The sequence below is a fragment of the Rana temporaria genome, chromosome 8, assembly GCF_905171775.1.
Source record: "Rana temporaria chromosome 8, aRanTem1.1, whole genome shotgun sequence".
NCBI classification, from domain to species: Eukaryota; Metazoa; Chordata; class Amphibia; order Anura; family Ranidae; genus Rana; species Rana temporaria.
Window position 1 is genome coordinate 125,751,413 of NC_053496.1, and position 19,579 is coordinate 125,770,991.

At 41.9% G+C, this 19,579-nt stretch overlaps 1 protein-coding gene across 2 annotated transcripts in view; it reads left to right on the forward strand.

Annotated features, from left to right (window-relative positions):
* Window positions 1-389: 389 nt before the first annotated feature.
* The window catches only part of BMS1 (BMS1 ribosome biogenesis factor), a 47,853-nt gene continuing 28,663 nt past the window's right edge, over window positions 390-19,579 (forward strand). Inside the window, exons 1-10 of one of the 2 annotated variants that reach the window (XM_040320674.1) lie at window positions 390-542; window positions 2,271-2,472; window positions 5,770-5,960; window positions 6,268-6,347; window positions 8,971-9,159; window positions 11,184-11,326; window positions 13,915-14,036; window positions 14,338-14,534; window positions 15,874-16,013; window positions 17,585-18,270. In XM_040320674.1, coding sequence (XP_040176608.1) covers window positions 2,297-2,472; window positions 5,770-5,960; window positions 6,268-6,347; window positions 8,971-9,159; window positions 11,184-11,326; window positions 13,915-14,036; window positions 14,338-14,534; window positions 15,874-16,013; window positions 17,585-18,270 — 1,924 coding nt within the window. In that variant the 5' untranslated portion in view covers window positions 390-542; window positions 2,271-2,296. The remainder of the gene's footprint in view (window positions 543-2,270; window positions 2,473-5,769; window positions 5,961-6,267; window positions 6,348-8,970; window positions 9,160-11,183; window positions 11,327-13,914; window positions 14,037-14,337; window positions 14,535-15,873; window positions 16,014-17,584; window positions 18,271-19,579) is intronic. The other variant, XM_040320672.1, reaches the window with a different exon arrangement.

Genomic DNA, 19,579 nt, shown 5'->3' on the forward strand with positions numbered 1-19,579 from the left:
CCCACTGTGTGCCCCCCTGTGCCTACCATCGTGTGACCCCCTGTGACATCCAGCTAACCCGTGTGTAGCCGATACAGCTTGTTGCTGTCCCCTCCTCACAATCAGCCTGTGTCTCCGCTGTCATCCAGATGGCGCCTCTGTGGTAGTCGAGCGCGGTCATAAGAACGTCTTTCTGCTGCACGTGGCTACCTATCCAATACACCAACTCCTTCCGCCTGCACGTGGCTTCCTAACAAAATTTACCGACTCGGCAGTGCTTTGCTTTGCGTGCGGTGTGTTTTTGAAGTAAACCGGCGCATGCGCATTAGCAGCAAAGGCTACCTTCTTTCATGGGATTCCGATCTTGCTGCTACAACATAACTTCTACACCTAGGAAACAATTCTCTGTCAATTGGTTCCCACCCACAGTTGTTCTGCCACGGAGCACATTATCAGCGGACACTTCCGGCGGAAGTGGCACCCATGTGGTTGCTGTAATCTGGTGCGAAGTATAGCGGCTGGGTCTGGTGAGTGAGGGATATTCCGTGCGGTAATATTATCAGGTGATAACTGTGGGGAGCGGTACTGGGTGCACATCTCCATGATATATGAGGTGGTCGAGTCAGCTGCCACCATTGTCACAGAGCTGGGAGCAGGCATGTTCAGGGACAGGACTGATCTCTGGAGACTGGCTGTGCCATTAGATCTCTGCATTGTACAGCATGTCGCTGTAAATCCACATCTATCATGGCCAGACAAGTTGTCATTGCAGTGTGTTCTCTAGAGTCCCCCCCCCCTATGGACTGGTGATCCCTATTACCTGGACTGAGAGTCAGAGGAAAGGTCCAATGATCACTAGAGGAGACTCTTCCATTTCAGTCACCTGTTACAGTGACCGCTGTCTATGATCTCCGTCACACTAGCGGATGTCACACTTTTATTTTTTACCACCCCCCCCCCCCCCAACTGCTACCTTCTTTAGCTGTAGAGGCAGCGGTGGGGGGTGTGCACTTTCCCCTGCTGCATGGCTTTTCTTCAAGCCCACAGAAGAATTATACTAGGGTGACCAGACATCCCCAGTTTCAGGGGACAGTCCCCTGATTGAGGACACTGTCCCCAGACCAAGTCTGTCCCTGGTTTTGTCCCCAGATTGGATTTAATAGGGGGCAGGGGCAATTTCAAAGACAGTGCAGAATTAAAATAAAAAAAATAGAATTACACACCCCCGCTCCGCCGTGCCTACTAGCATAGGGGGGTTGTATTTTCCCCATTATCTGTGCCCCTTTCTGATGATCATGTGCTGGTCGGAGTGGAGGGAATATTTCTTCAGTTTTGGGCGCATGCCCATTCAGCTTCACTCGCATGTTCTTCTGCCTTGGCTCAAATCCTGGCCAGCCACCTGCCTATCTCCTTGCCTTCCCTGGCGAAGTGATCTTCCTCTGCTCCCCATCCAGTAGTAGCCGGGGCCCGAAGAGTAAGACTTGAGAGGCTGTGAGTCGGGCGGCGACGGGCAGAGAGTCGCTGATTGTTGCTATTACTAGTAAAGAAAAAATATGTCCCCGGATTTCATTTTAAAAATCTGGTCACCTTAAATTATACCCCCCCTCCTGCTGTCATCGGGCATAGCACTCACCAAACGTGACTCATTTAAGTGAAAGGGGCCACTCTGCAAGCGCCCTGCAGCTGCATGTAATCTATATGCTGGGAACAAGGGGTTAAAGCAGGTGTGAGAAAGCGATACAATACCTCCTCACTACCTGTCAAATGCTGTCTGAAGAGTAATTCAAATGTGGATCGCTCTTTAGAGATCAAAGCTCATATGAATGAGCACTAAGGGTTTATGCACACAGCTGACAAACGGTTTGGGTCCAGGGGCACACAGCCCTCCCTGACCACAGGTCCATCTTCTATTACATGCAGACAGCCACAGCCGGTCATTGATATGTTCAGGCTTCCTGTGTATGGCTGATCGGAAACACCTGGGTATAGCGGTCAAAGAAATGTGCTGATCTGGACAGTGAGTGGCCATGTGCATGAGCCCTAGGTATTGGCATTTGTTGTAAATGGAACGTTTCACGTAGGAGAAAGTGTATTGAAGTTATCAGCTGTGAAATCTACCTCCATTTGTCCACCCTGGAATGTTGCCGTGTCCATACACTAAAGTTAGAATTGTTAGATCACCAACCACAGGATGGACTGTGGGTGTCTAGAATAGTGCAGTGCCACGTCCTGAAAATATTTTGGAGCAGCATACACTAAAGTTGGTTATGAATCTTCATTTTGTTCTTTAGGCATAGACTTCTAAACACTTCTGAACATGGAGGAAAAAGACCAAAAGAAACACCGCAAGAAAAACAGCGGCACAAAAGCAAACAAGAAGAAGAATCGTCAGCAGGCAGAAGCGGGAGTCGGTGCAGAAGAAGATGCCAGAAAAAGGAACCCGAAAGCCTTTGCAGTCCAATCTGCTGTGCGCATGGCAAGGAACTTCCACAGGTGAGCTAATATTACACAATATTCGTGGCCTCTAAATATACGTTAACCACTTCAGCTCTGGAATGTTTACCCCTTTTCGTGTTCATGCCATTATTTATGCGATAAGGCACTGCCTTAATTTAACTGGCAATTGCGCGGTCATGCAACACTGTAACCAAATTAAATTATTTGTCCCCTTTTTTTCCCCCACAAATAGTTTTCTTTATCTGATCACCTCTTCGGTTTTTATTTTTTTTGCGCTTTAAACAAACAAAAAAAAAAGCCGTCCATTTTGAAAACAAAAGACAATATTTTTTACTTTCTGCTATAAAACAAATCCAATTAAAAAAAAAAAAAAATCAAATTTCTTCATCAATTTAGGCCAATATGTATTCTGCTACAGGTTTTTGGTAAAAAAAAAAAATCCCAGTAAGCGTATATTGATTGGTTTGCGCATAAGTGATATTGTCTACGAACTATGGGATTTATTTATTTATTTTTTGTACTAGTAATGGCGGCGATCAGCGACTTATAGCGGGACTGCGATATTGCGGCAGACAATTTTGGGCACTCGTGACACTAATACAGTGATCAGTGCTAAAAATATGCAATGTCACTGTACTAATGACACTGGCAGGGAAGGGGTTAATATCTGGGGCAATCAAAGGGTTAAATGTGTTCCTAGGGAGTGCTTGCTAACAGTGGGGGGTGTGCTTGTACTGTGGGAAGGCAGAGATCTGTGTTCCTGCTTAGAAAAAACACAGGATCACTACCTTCCCTTCTGACAGAAAGGTGATCTGCCTTGTTTACATCCGTAATTGCCGCTAATTGGCTCCTGCTTTGTCCAATCACAACAGAAGCGGGTCACAGGTGGCACGAGCCCCAGACCTGGAAGTGTCAGATCATAAACTAGGTACATGACCTGGCTCAGAGCAGCTGCCTGACTCAGTATATGTGCGCAGGGCGGTTAAAGAGGAGCAACGGTCTCGTCCCTCCCCCCCTTCCGATGCCACATTTGGCACCTTTCAGGGAGAAGTGGGAACAGCATACCTGTCTTTCACAGGTATGCTTTCCCCACTTATAGGAGCCTCAGCTGTGGGTATTGACGTTACGTCTGGGTTTTACTCCTCCCCCTATCGCCGGGCCAGTAGGAGAGAAGAACAGAGCCCAACGCATGCACAGTAGGTTTCCCAGCGTGAAGCCAAACTGCCAGGTTCCCTTACTCCCAATGGAGGCAGCATGCACCTGACAGCTGATGGAAACATGAGCTGCGGTGCTGACATCGCTGGACACCAAGACAGGTAAGTGTCTGATTATTAAAAGTCAATAGCTGCAGTATGTGCTGCTGCTGACTTTTTAATTTTAGCAGCGGTGGGCGGACCTCCCGCTTTAACTGCTTGCCGACCGCCCCACATACATATACTGGGGGGCAGTAGCTCCTACAAGCAGAATCACTTAAAGGGAAATAATTCTGCACTTCTGGGTCTGTGGCGTGCACCAACGGCGACCCACTCCCGCTGTGATTGGACACAATGGGAGCCAATCAGCGGGTCCGACGGACCCATCGGTCATTCCCGGCAGAGCAGTGGTCTGCTTATGTAAACAATGCAGATTGCTGTTTTCTGACAAGGGAAGACAGAGATCTTGGCCCGGATTCACAAAGCACTTACGCCGCGTAAGTGTAAATATGCGCGTCGTATCCATGCGCCGTGCCCACAAACTGAGATACGCCTAAAAATAGGCTTCATCCGACCGACGTAACTTGCCTACGCCGTCGTATCGTGGGCGCATATTTACGCTGGGCGCATTTGCCGCTCCCATTGATTTTCTATGCACATATGCAAATGAGGGAGATACACCGATTCACGAACGTACATGCGCACGGCGCATAATATACGCGGTTTGCGTAAGTCCGGCGTAAAGTTATTCCCCATATATGAGGCGCAACTCATGCTAAGGTATGGACCAGGGAACACAGCCGTCGTATTTTATGTAGTTTACGTAGTATGTGAATAGGGCTGGGCGTAGGTTACGTTCTTGTCGTAGGCAGTGATCCGTCGTATCTTAGGGAGTAGTTCCGACGTGATTCTGAGCATGCGCACAGGGATGCGGCCACGGGACGGCGCATGCGCCCTTAGTTTTAAGTACTTGTATGGCACTCGGCCCATCATTTGCATGGCTCATGCCCACTTCCACCTACGACGGCTTACGCCGAGGGAACCCAGCGAAGTTTGGGAGGCAAGTGCTTTGTGAATTCGGTGCTTGCCTCTCTGCGCTACGTCGGCGTAGCGTATATTAGATCCGCTACACCGACATAAATATGCGCCAATGTATGTGAATCCGGGCCCTTGTGTTTATGTTAAGCAGGAAAACGGATCTCTGTCTTCCCACAGTTCAAGCGCCTCCAACACAGTGGGTAAATTTAACCCTTTGATCACCCCTTATGTTAACCCTTCCCTGCCAGTGTCAGTACAGTGCATATTTTTTTTTTTTTTTTTTTTAAGCACTGATCACTGTATTGGTGTTACTTGTCCCCAAATAGTGTCACTTAGTGTCTTGGTTTGTACGCTGCAATGTCGCAGTCCCGCTATAAGTCGCTGATCACCTCCATTACTAGTAAAAAAAAAAAATCAAAAAAAAAATTCCATAAAAATATCCCATAGTTTGTAGATGCTATAACCTTTTGAAAACCAATCAATATACGCTTATTGGGATTTTTTTCCCAAAAATATGTAGCGGAATGCATATTGGCCCAAACTGATGAAGAAACTTGGTATTGTCGGAAGTTTTTTCACCTTAATGCATTAAGGTGAAAAAACTTTTACCTTTACAACCCCTTTATTAATAAACAAGACTTCTAGCCTATAAGTTAGAGTAGGTGTCGATGAGCCAGGTAATAGCTCTTCAGGCTGCGAAACAATAAGCAGGTTCAAGTCTAAAGCAACAACAAAATCTGTAACATGGAAATAAGAAATAAGGGAAGGATGTCCAGAGTAGGTGGATGGCAGGAGAGGTAGAATAAGGGAAAGGGGAGTAAGCATCGGTGATGCCCAAAGCTAACACCCCAATTCTGGACTGCTATAATAAGTTATAGCTCTTCATGGACAATGACGGATGAGCATATTGTATCCACAGGGTCCATATTCGTAAGAATTTAGGCAAGATCTCTTTCATAATGACTCCAACAAGTATACAGACTTAGACCATGAGCACAGGGGTCTCCCCACCGGAGTCCACAAGTGATACTAAAAGCTTTTACTACAACCAAACTGTTGTGTAAAAATAAAAAAAAAAAATCTGTCTGCCATTCTACTATAGGACACAGGATCTCAAGACTAAGAAGCATCACATTCCAGTTGTGGACCGAACCCCCTTGGAGCCTCCTCCTGTGGTTGTGGTAGTTGTTGGACCCCCAAAAGTTGGAAAAAGCACCTTGATCCGCTGTCTAATTAAAAACTTTACCAAGCAGAAGCTGAGTGAAATTCGTGGACCTGTGACCATTGTTTCTGGTAAGATTGATAGCTTTGTGGATTAACATTGTAAATCTACTTTATAGATCAGTATGTTTTTATATGTCTGTTAATTCTAACACAGTCACTGTTATTCTCAAGAGATTGTAGATTTCATGAAAACTCTGGCATTTTAGTTAGTTTGGCTATGTGTGTTTTTTTTTTTTTCTGTGAAGGAAAGAATGTCAATTGTATTTATATTAGATACTTTCTTACTGCTCTTCTCTCACATTGGCGGATTAGCAGTCATAATGGATGTTCAAGCATTTTCGTTTTACTGTTGGTGACATATTTTATTTTTGTGTAGGGAAAAAGCGTCGCCTTACCATCATAGAATGTGGCTGTGACATAAATTCCATGATAGACCTGGCAAAAGTAGCAGATCTGGTAAGAAAACTTGTTTGTAATGAATGTATTGTCTCTATTTTCTCTCTATTCTATGTCAGGTCAATAAAATGACATCCAACTACCAGCTTTACACATATAACAATAGGCAGTGTTTTGTATTGCCACTCAAAAGGAAGAATTGATGGCAGATTTTTTTTACACACCCAGGCCAATTTTCAGCTTTCAGTGAATGACAATTGTGCGGTCTTGCAACATTTTTTTTTTATTGTTTTGAGACAAATGGAGCTTTCTTTCGGTGTGTGTTTTTTTTAATAAAATTTGGTAAATAAGTAATTTTTGTTCTCCTTCACTGATGTGTGCTGATTAGCCACTGATAGGCATCCCTCATGGGCACTGTTGGGGCTGCACTGATTACCAGTGTTGATGTCTTCTGTGTGGATTTGCTGGTTTTTAGCTCTCTTCACACGCTGTCATTGTGAGAAGAGGACTGCCGCTAACCGACAAATTCTTTTTACACTGTGTTAAGCTAATCACATGGTAAAGAGCCACTGTGGCTCTTTACTGTGATCTGTGATCATCTGTGTCCGAAGGGCACAGTGATCACGAGAGGATGTCAATAGATGCCCTCCTGGAAATAATGCGACCGCACTGTAGCTGTCATTTGGTAGGGAAGAGGTTAAAATAAAGTATTTATGAAAGTCTATTTTTTTCACTTTAATAAATATGCAAATTAATTGAGGATTTTTTGCTTTAGCATTTCCTCTTCTATCTCATTTTCTGTCCGATTTCTTTTTGTACACATCTGTTATGAGTTCTACAGTTATTTTAAAATTCCTCCATGTATTGTGTGTGTGTGTGTGTGTGTGTGTGTGTGTGTGTGTGTGTGTGTGTATATTAGATTGACCCTCTTCATTGAGATACGTTGACTTTAATTTTAAGTTGCACATCGAAGTGTCTACTTTTTTGTGTTATTTGAAATCTTTGTAATTGGACGATAAATGGCTATTTGCCTTAGCAGGGCTGTGGAGTCGGAGTAGGGGGAAATTTTGGGTACCTGGAGTCGGAGTCGGCAAACAATGCACCGACTCCTACTAAATTTAGATTGGAATAAAAAAAAAAAAAAAAAAAGCAAGTTTAAATGTCCCAATTCACAAAAAGTTATAATTAATGACTTCTCTACTGTAAGAATAAAGACCAATGCATGCAGTGCCTCACGTAACCGCAAAACGAACACGTTAAGTGACCGTGAAGAAGCATGCTTTTCATGTGCTTCACTATATGGCACGCAACGCACAATTAGGAGCGGCAATACTTATACTTTCCATAGTGTTGTGTTCTGCTTTTACAGGGAACGCATGTTAGAGAACCAGTAAGTGTCCAAATAAAAAAATTCCAACAGGAGTTTTATAAAGCACTAAAAGAAGTTGAAAAGTATGATCGCTCATCAAAACTTACTGTTGAAGAAGCCATCCTTGTTTATCCAGAGATCGTTGGTGATGTGGCCAGAATAGTTACTGAAATGCCACCCACCCAAGTCAGTGTCGAAAGATTATTTTCAGCCTTAAAAATAATAAAGTCTGACTTAAGAGCCTCTATGAAAGAGGATCTGGCAGAGGCAATTCTCTTCCTTAGAACTCTACATTGAATTGATTTGCATTTGCTAAGCCTATAACTACATTTCAAGATTAATATAAACCATTTCTAGGTTTTACAGATTTTGTTTTTGGTTCATTATAGATAAGCTTTGTTTTTGTTTTAAAACAACCAAATAATGTGGTTTGTATTTTTGAACTGGTAAAGATCCTGTTCCTGATGTTTATGCCTGCTGCTACTATCCAGTCACTTGATTGTTTTCATTGTGTTTGTCTTTTGCTTAAACTGTGCAATACAGTAGACTGTTGGCTTCCCAGCCAGTAGTCCTGTGGTTGGTTGCGTTTCTTTCCCTCAAGGAATGTATAAAATACATTCGCATATTAATACAGAGGAGTCGGAGTCGGGGAGTCGGAACATTTATCTACCGACTCCACAGCCCTGCGCCTTAGTGAGCCTTTACTTTGGTGCACATAATCAAAATTGGCTGCCTGGCTGAGCTGAATTGGAAAATTCCTCTTCTTTTTTTTATTTTTTTTTTATTTTTTTTTCTCTTTATTATGATTGTAGAGGCAAGCCCCATTTCTTATGTCAGGGCTTTCATAATGTTTACGAAACTGTGTGTGTGTGTGGTACTGAAATTGTCTATCGGTGATTGTATACACAATTTTCCAATGGTGCCTGCTCTTCAGGCTTTCAGTAATGCATCTTAAAGGAGACAACATACAGGGATATGGGAAATCATTATAGACACTGATACACACACCTACACAGGTTGAACTGGGTGGACTATTGTCTTTTTTTCAGCCTTACCGACCATGTAACTATATAATTCCTTGGTGTCAATAGTTAAGTCCTCTTATGCAAACTGTATATGGTTCCTTTATTAAAAAAATACTCCTAAAATAATAGTTGTGCATAAGGTGCGACCATCATGGGAAATGTTACCTACCCAATGTCTTGGCCTTGCTGTATCACAAGATGTGGCTACATGCTGTTTAGAGGTATGGGATAATATGAAGCCTATAGATTTTAAAATTTAAATATTTTTTTTCTCCCTTATTTCAAACAGGTCTTAATGCTCATAGATGCAAGCTTTGGATTTGAGATGGAGACTTTCGAGTTCCTGAACATCTGCCAGGTCCATGGTTTTCCAAAAATAATGGGGGTTCTAACCCACCTGGACTCTTTTAAGAACAACAAGCAATTGCGCAAGATCAAAAAAAGGCTGAAGCATAGGTTCTGGACTGAAGTTTATCAGGTATCCTATAAGATTTACTAAACTAATACTATGGATGACGGATGCTTTTTAACCTATTGATTAAAACAATGTATGCTTAATTTTTATCCAAAATAATGGCTGCATATAGTACAGCTGCAGTTTATAATAAGTATATAATCCAATACTAAAGGATCACTGTAGAGAAGTATTGTATTCATTTAACAGGATGTAGTTCATACCTGTAATTTATAGTATCCTATACTGTATATTCCTTTATTTCCCAGGCTTTTGATTTGTCCTTTTTGCTCACATTCGAGCGCAGAGAAAACCATCTAGGAAAAGAGACAACTACAGCTGTTGTGACATACCATATAATGCTCCCTGTTCATAATTGTTAGTGTTTTGTGCTTCAAACTTTTTTTTCCAAAAGGGGAAAAAAAAGATGGCGTCTGTTCTAAAAAGTGTTAGCTGGATTTGGACTTTAAAATAAGAGTGTCCATGGTATGACTTTGTCACTGCGCAAATTCACTGAAGAACAAACGTCAATGTCACCCTGTTTAACCACTTGTCCACCGGGCCTATTCTGACACTTCTCTCCTTCATGTAAAAATCACAATGCTAGAAAATTAATCAGAACCCCCAAATATATATATATATATATATATATATATATATATATATATATATATATATATATATATATATATATATATATATATATATATATATATATATTTTAGCAGAAACCCTAGGGAATAAAATGGCGGTCATTGCAACTTTTCTCGCACAGTATTTGCGCAATAATTTTTCAAACACCTTTTTTTGGGGGAATTTTTTTTTTTTTTTGTATAACGTGAAAGATGTTACGCCGAGTAAATAGAATACCTAACATGTCACGCTTTAAAATTGCGCACACTCATGGAATGGCGCCAAACTTTGGTACTTAAAAATCTTCATAGGCGATGCTTTAAAAACTTTTACATGTTACTATTTTCGAGTTAGAGGAGGTCTAGTGCTAGAATTGTTGCACATGCTCTAACGCATGCGACGATACCTCACATGTGCGGTTTGAACGGCGTTTACATATGTGGGGGGACTTGCATGCATGTTCGCTGCTTTTTTTTTATTATCACTTTTATTCCTATTACAAGGAATGTAAACCTCTTTTGTAATAGGATTCACTGTGACAGGTCAATAAGACCCCACATCTCTCCTCTGGGCTTGAAAGTATGAGATTGTGGAAAAAAGAAAATTCACAGATCTCATGCCAACAGCCGTGATTGCGGCTTTGTTTACTTGCGGGGTACCCGGGTGTGACGTCACAACATCGCGCCTGGACCTTCGACGGTCATAGAGATGACTGGTGACCATCTGGTCACCAGTCATCTCTATCGTTGTGCGCCGGCCGATTCGTTCTCCGGGCCCCCGATGGCACGGGAGAAGCGGCGCGGGGGGGGGGGGGTGTCCCCTCCCGTTGCCTATAAGAACGATCAAGTGGTAAAACTGCCACGATGATCGTTATCGTGCACAGCATCGCTGGCAGAAGACGATGATACCTGAATGATGCCTGTAGCTGCAGGCATCATTCAGATATCACCGCACAAACTCGAGGACGTCGTATGATGTTTTCGGTTGGCAAGTGGTTAAGAGAATAACATATCTGGAGCAAGATCATTGGGTAACAAGGCTATAGAACAGGGAAACTCGGAAAAACAAAAAACTCTGTGCTAATTGCTAATGACAGACTACAGTATATCACACATTTCAAGATGGGGAAAGGCAAACACTACAATTTCATATAGCCCAAACTTTTTAAATTTTAGATGGATGGGGCAACGTTTTTCTTTACTTTCTGTCATGATGGAAATACGTAGGCTGCCATATCTTCTGGTGCCCTAGGAAAATGTCTGGCTTGCCTAGCAGAGCAGGACATCTGCTAATAAATAATGGTGCACCAAGGATAGAACCCTCTATTGATTTATGATAAAACTTTGTCTGTCATCTATTATTAAGGTAATACTTCATGCTAAGTAATGTAACATGAGGATGATTTTTCTTTATAGGGTGCCAAGCTTTTCTATCTCTCTGGGATGGTGTATGCAGAGTACCAGAAACAAGAAATACGTAATCTGGGACGATTTATCTCTGTCATGAAATTTCGCCCACTGACCTGGCAGACATCTCATCCTTATGTTCTAGCAGACAGGTGAGATGGTAGTCTTTTTTTTTGGAGCCACTGTAAACAAGCAAAGTGCTTTTTGTTATTTGTAATACATGACTGTGCTATGATATTGTGGTAAATAATTTTTTTTTTTGGAAAACAATCTAAGGGCTAATCTTGTCAAATAGGGCTCGACAAATCCCTGCTTTTGGCAGCCCATTTCCAGGTATGAGCAATTCCTACTACCCAGACATGGAGTGCCTTGTCTTCTGACGTCCTCCTAGAAACCCCACCCCTTCTACACGCCCCCGGGGAGCACATTGAGCGCAGAGCGAGGTTAATGGCCAATCACAATGGCCTTTTACCATGTGATCAGCTGTGCCCAATCACAGTTGATCAAATTGTTAACAGACTTGAAGGTTATCAGCAGTACTTTCCTCATTTTGTTAGCCTGAGAAAACTAAATCTGATAACCGACAATTCTGACAAGCACATATTTACCCTGATTATTAGTACTGCATATCAATGAAGAATATAAAATTCTTATTTGCAAACTTTTTCAGCTAATTAAGATATATTTTTTTATTTTTTAGCCAAAACACAAAAAGACCTGTCTAATGCTAAACTCATATGGGTACAGTTTTGCATGACCACTCAATTGTCATGTAACATGTGATGGCCCTGGGCAGAAAGGTGGTGAAAGTGCTAAAGGTTCTTTCTTTCTTTTCTTTTTCTTTCTATTTTTAAAGCTGAGCTCCACTAACTTATAAAAATAAAATCTCAAAGCAGCACTCTCCTTGCTCCAGTGCTTCCTCTGGTCCCAACAGGTTCTCCATTGCAGCTAGGGAAAGGGAACACACTCCCTGGGGGCCCAGAAAGCATGACTTGGGGGTTGTCGCACTCCAGGGTTAGTCTCTGGATTACTTTCATTAGAAATCTGACAGCCGACTGGTGGAGCGTACACACACTTCCAGCATATGCTGCCACTACTGTAAGCCTTACAGCAGTGGAAGTAAAAGGGGTCACATTTGAAAGTGGAGCTAAGGTCACAGCACAGACTATTTTATTTTATAACCTCAGCATTGTAAAAGCACTACAAGCAATAGTTATTGACAATTCAAAGTACGCTTACTTCAAAAATCTTCTTTCATAGTGTGAAATGTGTCTGTCTGCTGACCATCTCTTTCCACAACTTCCTGGATTCCCTGCATGTCTTGCAGCTTCTCCTCTGCTGTTTACTTTTGAAAGGACTGCATATCCCACGTTACCTTGCTGCCTGCAAGCCTTGATTCCTCTACTGACTCTGTAGTTCAGAAGGCAGGCTCTGTGAAACGTATAACACAGCAGTGCATCCTTGCAGGGATTGGTAAAAACTTGTTACCGAATTCAAAGAAGTAAATGTATGGGATCCGAACAAAGTTTGGAAACGTCAAGATTGCGCAGATTTAATAGGAATGGACTAGAAAAAATAAATAAATTCATTATGGAAATGAATATACTAGTTTGACCATGGACACTTTTTTTTTTTATTATTATTTATAAAAGAAAAGAGACAGGATTAGAAGGAAGGGGAGGAGGGAAGCACTTCCTCATACCTTAAAGTGGAGTTCCGGCCACAATTTCACTTTGTAAATATAAATACCCCTGTAATACACAAGCTTAATGTATTCTAGTAAAGTTAGTCTGTAAACTAAGGTCCGTTTTGTTAGGTTGTTACAGCATTTAGACACTTTATAAAATAGAAATTGACTGGGGCCATCTTATGTGTGGGCATCATGAAGCCAGACTGTATGACTTCCTGGATTTCAGCCTTGCAGACCTCGCACATGCTCAGTGCTGCACAAGCAGTGTGTAATAGGTTTCAGATCAGGTTTCAGCACCTGTACTGTCCAAGTCACATGATTCTTCAAGACTGGGGAGTGCACAGACTCCTGGAAAGTTACACCCACTACATTCCCAGGAGTCTGTGCGGTGTAGGTTAAGCACCTAGGTGCAGGAAGAGGGAAGATTAACTTTTCTGCCTAGCAACAACACTTTGAAGGCATCTAAAAAATTTTTTTTAAAACTACTGATGTAATGTTATATTTATGGGTGGAACTCCACTTTAACCCTAAAGCTGTGATTAATAAATTCTTGTGAGCCCATGAATACAATCCAGGAATCTGAATTTCTATTCATACATGTCATGATATTGGGCAACTCATTTTCCATTTCCGTTATGTGACTTTCCTGTACCCAATCATTGGTGAGTTGAATTAAAATATTGTTCCAAAACCCTGAGATAATGGCTCTAGCTGTGCATAGGAACAAATGTGTAAAAGAATACTTTGCTGTGGTGACTGAACCAGTACATGTAGACAGCAGTGCACGTTCTGACATTAGTCTAGTTGGAGAAATGGATTTCTTAGTGTAGATTTGTCCCCAAAAAATGGAACCAGGAGACGTGTTCTTTCATTACCCAATCGTGTGCAGGGGGAAAAAAAAAAGCTTTGTGTTTTCGAAAGAAAATGAAAAATAGAACTGGACATTCATGTCAATGTTTTCTCTGCCATTTCCTTTGCTTTTCTTATTCTTAGGTAGATTTCATCTCTTGATTCCCCATATAAAAGTAATCTTTATTTTTTACTCCTCAGGATGGAAGATTTAACTAATCCAGAAGATATCAGAGTTAATCCTAAGTGTGACCGCAAAGTTTCTCTGTATGGATATCTGCGTGGGGCATATTTAAAGAATAAGAGCCAAGTTCACTTACCAGGTTATACATTCGTGTGTGTGTGTGTGTGTGTGTGTGTGTGTGTGTGTGTGTGTGTGTGTGTGTGTGTTTTTTTTTTTTTTTTTAAGACTTGGGAACAATTATGGTTCTCAAAGTATTGTGGCTTTATCCCTGTCACTGCCCCAGGAGAGCTCTCAAACGCCACTGGTCAGTTGTAATCTGTATTTTTTTAGCATGTTCCTATGCAGACACCTGTGGAAATGTGACGTGTCAGTGCTGTTTAGAGAGCATGTCTTTCCATTTATATTGTGTTTTGATTCTTATACCATTATGTCTGTTTTAGGTGTTGGGGATTTTGCCCTTTCAGATGTGAGCTTTTTGCCTGATCCATGTCCACTCCCAGATAAACTGAAGAAGCGTTCGCTAAATGAAAAGGAGAAAACAATCTATGCTCCTCTCTCAGGCGTCGGTGGTGTGGTATATGATAAAGATGCTGTTTACATAGACCTAGGACCAAATCATATTCAACAGGAGCAGCAGGTATAAATGTCCCCACTCTTAAAGAGAGAACCTTTACACACATTATACTTATTTTATTTTTTAATCTACTTCCTTCACCTTCAGTTCAGATGCAGTTCAAAATCAATGCTGAATGTCACAAACTGTTAAATACGAGATTGAAATTTTATATATATATATATATTATATTATTATTTTTTTTTCAATTTGTCAACTGTCCTACTTGTGACGGTTTGTAATACTGTTCACCCAGTCTTCTGTTCCAGGTACTCTGACCAGGCACCATAGCTAAGTTGGTGATTTTACTTTGCTTGTGTGCAGTTAGACCCCTTTCACACTGAGGGCATTTTGCAAGCGATATAGCGTTAAAAATAGCGCCTGCAACCTGCCCTCAAACAGCTGCTCTATTCACACTGGAGCGGAGCGCTGGCAAGGCGTCAGAAAAAGTCCTGCCAGCAGCTTCTTTTGAAATCAATGGGCAGCGACGCATTGTGGGCAGTTTTAACCCTTTCTCGGCCACTAGCGAGGGTTAAAAGCGCCCCGCTAGGGGCCGAAATGCGCTGCAAATCTGACAGTAAAATAGCGGCATTTTACTACTATTTTACAGCCGATGCTCTGTGCAGCGCCATGTGAAAGGGCTATGAAAGCGGAGTTCCATCCAGATGTGGAATCTCCGCTTATGTGCTTCCTCCACCCCCTCCGGTGCCACATTTGGCACCTTTCAGGGGGGGGCGAATAAGTGTCAAATAGGTACCATGTAAGTGCACCGCGGCAACCTACGACACTTCCGGGTACGATGCTGGCGGTGGGCGTTCCTAATTGATGGACAGGCATCCGACCGACGCATCCATCGCGTCACGAGATGCCGAAAGAAGCCAAACGTCGGTGCGGCTCTATACGGCGCATGCGCAGCGACGTTCGGCTTCTTTCGGCATCTCGTGACGCGATGGATGCGTCGGTCGGATGCCTGTCCATCAATTAGGAACGCCCACCGCCAGCATCGTACCCGGAAGTGGCGGTGGGAACGAATATAGCAAACGCTACGTACGGAGGTATTTTTTCAATAAAACCAACCGATTCTAATTGTAATTAATGTAGCAAATGCAATGTCAAAAGTTTATTTTTAGGAGAACCACCCCTTTAAGCGATATGTAGCTAGACCAATTGAAAATAGTGTTGTTTTTAAATGTAAGAGAATTTTTTTTTTTTTTATCTAAATTCCTTGCCTTTTCCTTGTCAGATATGACTAATTTATCATTAGCCAAGTTTTTTTGTTTAAATGCAATTTATATATAATGCAAAGCAAACAAAATGTTCTTGAATAGAAAGGAACCAATCATTTTGTCATCTATAATTTCAGCGAGCGGCAAAGCCCTCACATGAACTGGTTCAGAGCCTGATTTCTACCAATGTCACTATCGACTCCAAGATGTCCACCAGCAAAGTGTCCTTATTCACAGACTCCAAACCACTGGGCATGGAGGATCTTGGAAAAAAGGAGTAAGTTCTTTTGCATATTTTTTTTTTTTTTTCTGAGTGCTTGCACATATGTAAATATAATTTTATACACTGTAGACTGAAGCTATTCAACTCTGCTCCCTACTTCGGAGGTGTTACAACAAAGCGTAATCCTTGGCAATAGGTGGAGAGGGCAGTTGGTGGTCCCACCAATTCTCCATCTCCTATCCTTTATCTGCCTCCTCCCTTCTATTTTTCTAGTCCTTCTCCTTCCTTTTTCTGCCCTATAGTTTGGCTATGGTGGTTGTGGATGGATGATATAGGAATGCCCTGAGATGGCTATCTACTATTTTCACAACCCTATATATCTCCTCTTCTACATAGGATAGTCATTGATGGGGTATCTTGGTATAGACACTCATTGTTATGGGTCAATAATAGTACCGATTGTACAATGTGTTTATATGCGGTTTCTACCTTATGGTAGGCTCTCATTTGTTGATGTACCTTGTGGTTTGTCATCTTCCTTTTACATGATGATATGATGTATTTGGTGATTATTTTCTATATCGGCTCTAAACTTTAATAAAATGTTTCTGCCAATTTTATACACTGTAGGTCTAAATTACAAAGATTTGTACACCGCAAGCATGCAATCTCTATTTAATTTTTATTTTTTAAATGAGAATCCTTATCCTATTGTGTAAGCTATGTGAACTGAGCTTAGGTATGTTATCTGTAGGTAAATAACTATTCTTTTAAATACGGTATTTATAGGCGTATAACACGCACCCCAATTTTAGGAGGGAAGTTTAAGAAAAAATCGTAATACAGCCTCCCCCCGCACTCCCAGGAGACCGGCAGTCTCCTGGGACAGCACCATCAGCATTCTCTACATCTAAGAAAAAATCACTGCCAGCCCATTCCACACTGCTCCTTTTGTGTCACACCTATTGTAAAATGAAGCTTCCATATACTTCAATAGCTCAGTGTTTTTTTTTTTTTCACTGACCTGGTCACATGACTGCTCTCCTCTGACGTTACACAGATGGTCATGTGACTGCTCTCCTCCTCCAATCTAAAGCTAAACGAGGAGGAGCAGCAGGAGAGCAGCTATTGAGATAAATACAAGCTTAATTTTTACAATGACACTGACGCAGGAGGAGCGGAGAAGGGGGGCTGGCAAGTGATTTTTTTTTTTTTTTTATTTGTATTTTTTTATCAATTTTAGACTATGCAGGCAGCGCTGTCCCAGGACCAGAAAAGGGTGGGACGGCTGGCCTGACACCCCCCCCATTGGATCGCCCCCTGTTGGTAAAACATAGTATTGGCGTATAACACGCAGGCACTGTTTGTCATCTGTTTTTTAGGGGGGAAAAAGTGTGTGTTATACGCCGATTAAATATGGTAGATTTTTGTTGCAGAACTAAGAAAAATGTATATGTTCAAAGATACTGCATACTAAAACTACAGTCAGTGTATAAAGTGATTGGTTAGTTGTAACTGTTTTCCTCCCTTTGCCAGTTTTATATTGTAAAGGAATGTGGGTGTCTTTCTGTCACTGTTTTATCTAATTTCATTCTAATCTCTATTCAATAACTGCTGTCTTTCAGCTTTGTGATGCCCACTGAGGAACAAGTGGCGGATGCTAAAACGGGGCGTATTCGTCGCAAAGCAGTATTTCAGGATGACCAGAATGGGGAAACTGGAGATGATGATGATGATGATGATGATGATGATGAAGAATCTGATGAAGAGGATGTTGGGGAGGAGGAAGATGATGATGAGGAGGAGGAGGAGGATGATGATGGTGAAGAAGATGAAACGTCGGAAGAGGAGGAGGATGAAGATGATAAGAAGTTTGCTGTGCAGCAGCTTGCTCCAAGGGCTGTTAAACGCATGAAACTGGATGATAAAAAGGAATCTTCCTCATTTGAGATGCCTGCCTTTGCTGACAGTGATGATGACCTAGAGCACAATGATGATGAAAAAAGTGGCATGGTAGAAGATGAGGAGGATGATGAAGAATCTGATAGTGATGAGGAAGTACATGTGAAGAAAAAGATCAGTTTAAAAAAACAAACACACCCAGGAAATGGTAAAAAGAAAACGCCTGTATTGGACAGTGGAAACTGCACTGGGGAGGATGGTATGTCCTCTGATACACCAGAAGACCTGGAGTCTGAGGGAGAAGAGTTACAGAGGACTTCGGAGGAGGAGGATGATGAAGAAGAAGAGGACCTACTAAAAGATGATGATTCCTTTACTGAAGATCACAGTGCTTCTGAAGACACAGTTGGTGAGTTACTCAGTGTATAATATCCAGTTTTTATTTCTTTCATCTACAACTGATTCTTATATGTAGAACTTGGGGATAAGTTACCGCCTGGCTTTTTAGATCTTTTGAGGTCTCTGCAGTAGAGACATTTTGAAGCCATAGGGGAAAACTTTTTTTTTCCCCCTGTTTTATTTTTCAGAAAATAAAATTTTGAAAAAATTTACTAAAAATCCGTGTAGCTTTACAAATTAAACTACATTTGTTACACTGGGAATATGAATTGCAGTGTATATAGAAGTATTATACTTGTAGTAAAAGTACACCCCCTTTCCTTCATAATAATTTAAAGTGGAGGTCCACCCTTAAAAAAAAAAAAAAAAAAAAAAAAAGCCAAAAAGTCTTGCCAGAAATGGTTGTTACTAGGCAGATCTTCCTATTCTGCCCCTTTCTTGTCCGCAGTGCTCCTTTGGTCTCGTTGTCTTCTGGGGAATGGGGCGTGCTGACTTTTGGGAACTGTGTGTCTCCCAGAAGTCAGCCGCCCATTCAGAGCGCAGCGCGACTTGCGCATGTGCAGTAGGAAACAGGCAGTGAAGCCGCAAGAATCCACTGCCTTTTTCCCTTAGTGAGGGTGGTGGTGCCGGGACCCGGTCCAAGGGACTGATTGGCCTTGGGCGGCCGACATCGCGGGCAACCAGGACAGGTAAGTGTCCTTATTAAAAGTCGGCAGCTACAGTGTTTGTATCTGCTGACTTTTATTTTTTTTTTATTTACCGTATTTTCTGGCGTATAAGACGACTTTATGGATGCAAAAAAATGCATCCAAAGTCGGGGGTCGTCTTATACGCTGAGGACAGTCTCCGGCTGCTGCGAGCGTCCATGATTTAAAAGCTGCGCCTCTTCCTCAGGCTGTTCCGTGATAGGCGGAACACAAATTTTCCCAGCAGCGCCTCTGTTCTGTGTTCCTCCTATCACGGATGCCTTCTCATCCTCGGACAAGCGGACGTCCGTGATAGGCGGAACATATATCCCCAAACCAACATTTTTCCTGGAAAAATAAGGGGGTCTTATACGCCCAGTCGTCTTATACGCCGGAAAATACGGTATTTTTTACGCCAGACCTCCGCTTTAAAATCTTCCTGCTAATATGTATTTTCAATTATTGTCAATGCTGATCCAGAAGCATATTTTGCTCCTATGAAGAGCTTGATCAATTTTCTCCTGATTTTGAGTTGTCATTTTATGTATAAATGAATGTTTTGGGAGGCAGTGGTTTGTAACCCTTCCCTTCTTGGCGATGCTACTGGTGAAGAAACACTTTGTGATGATCCAA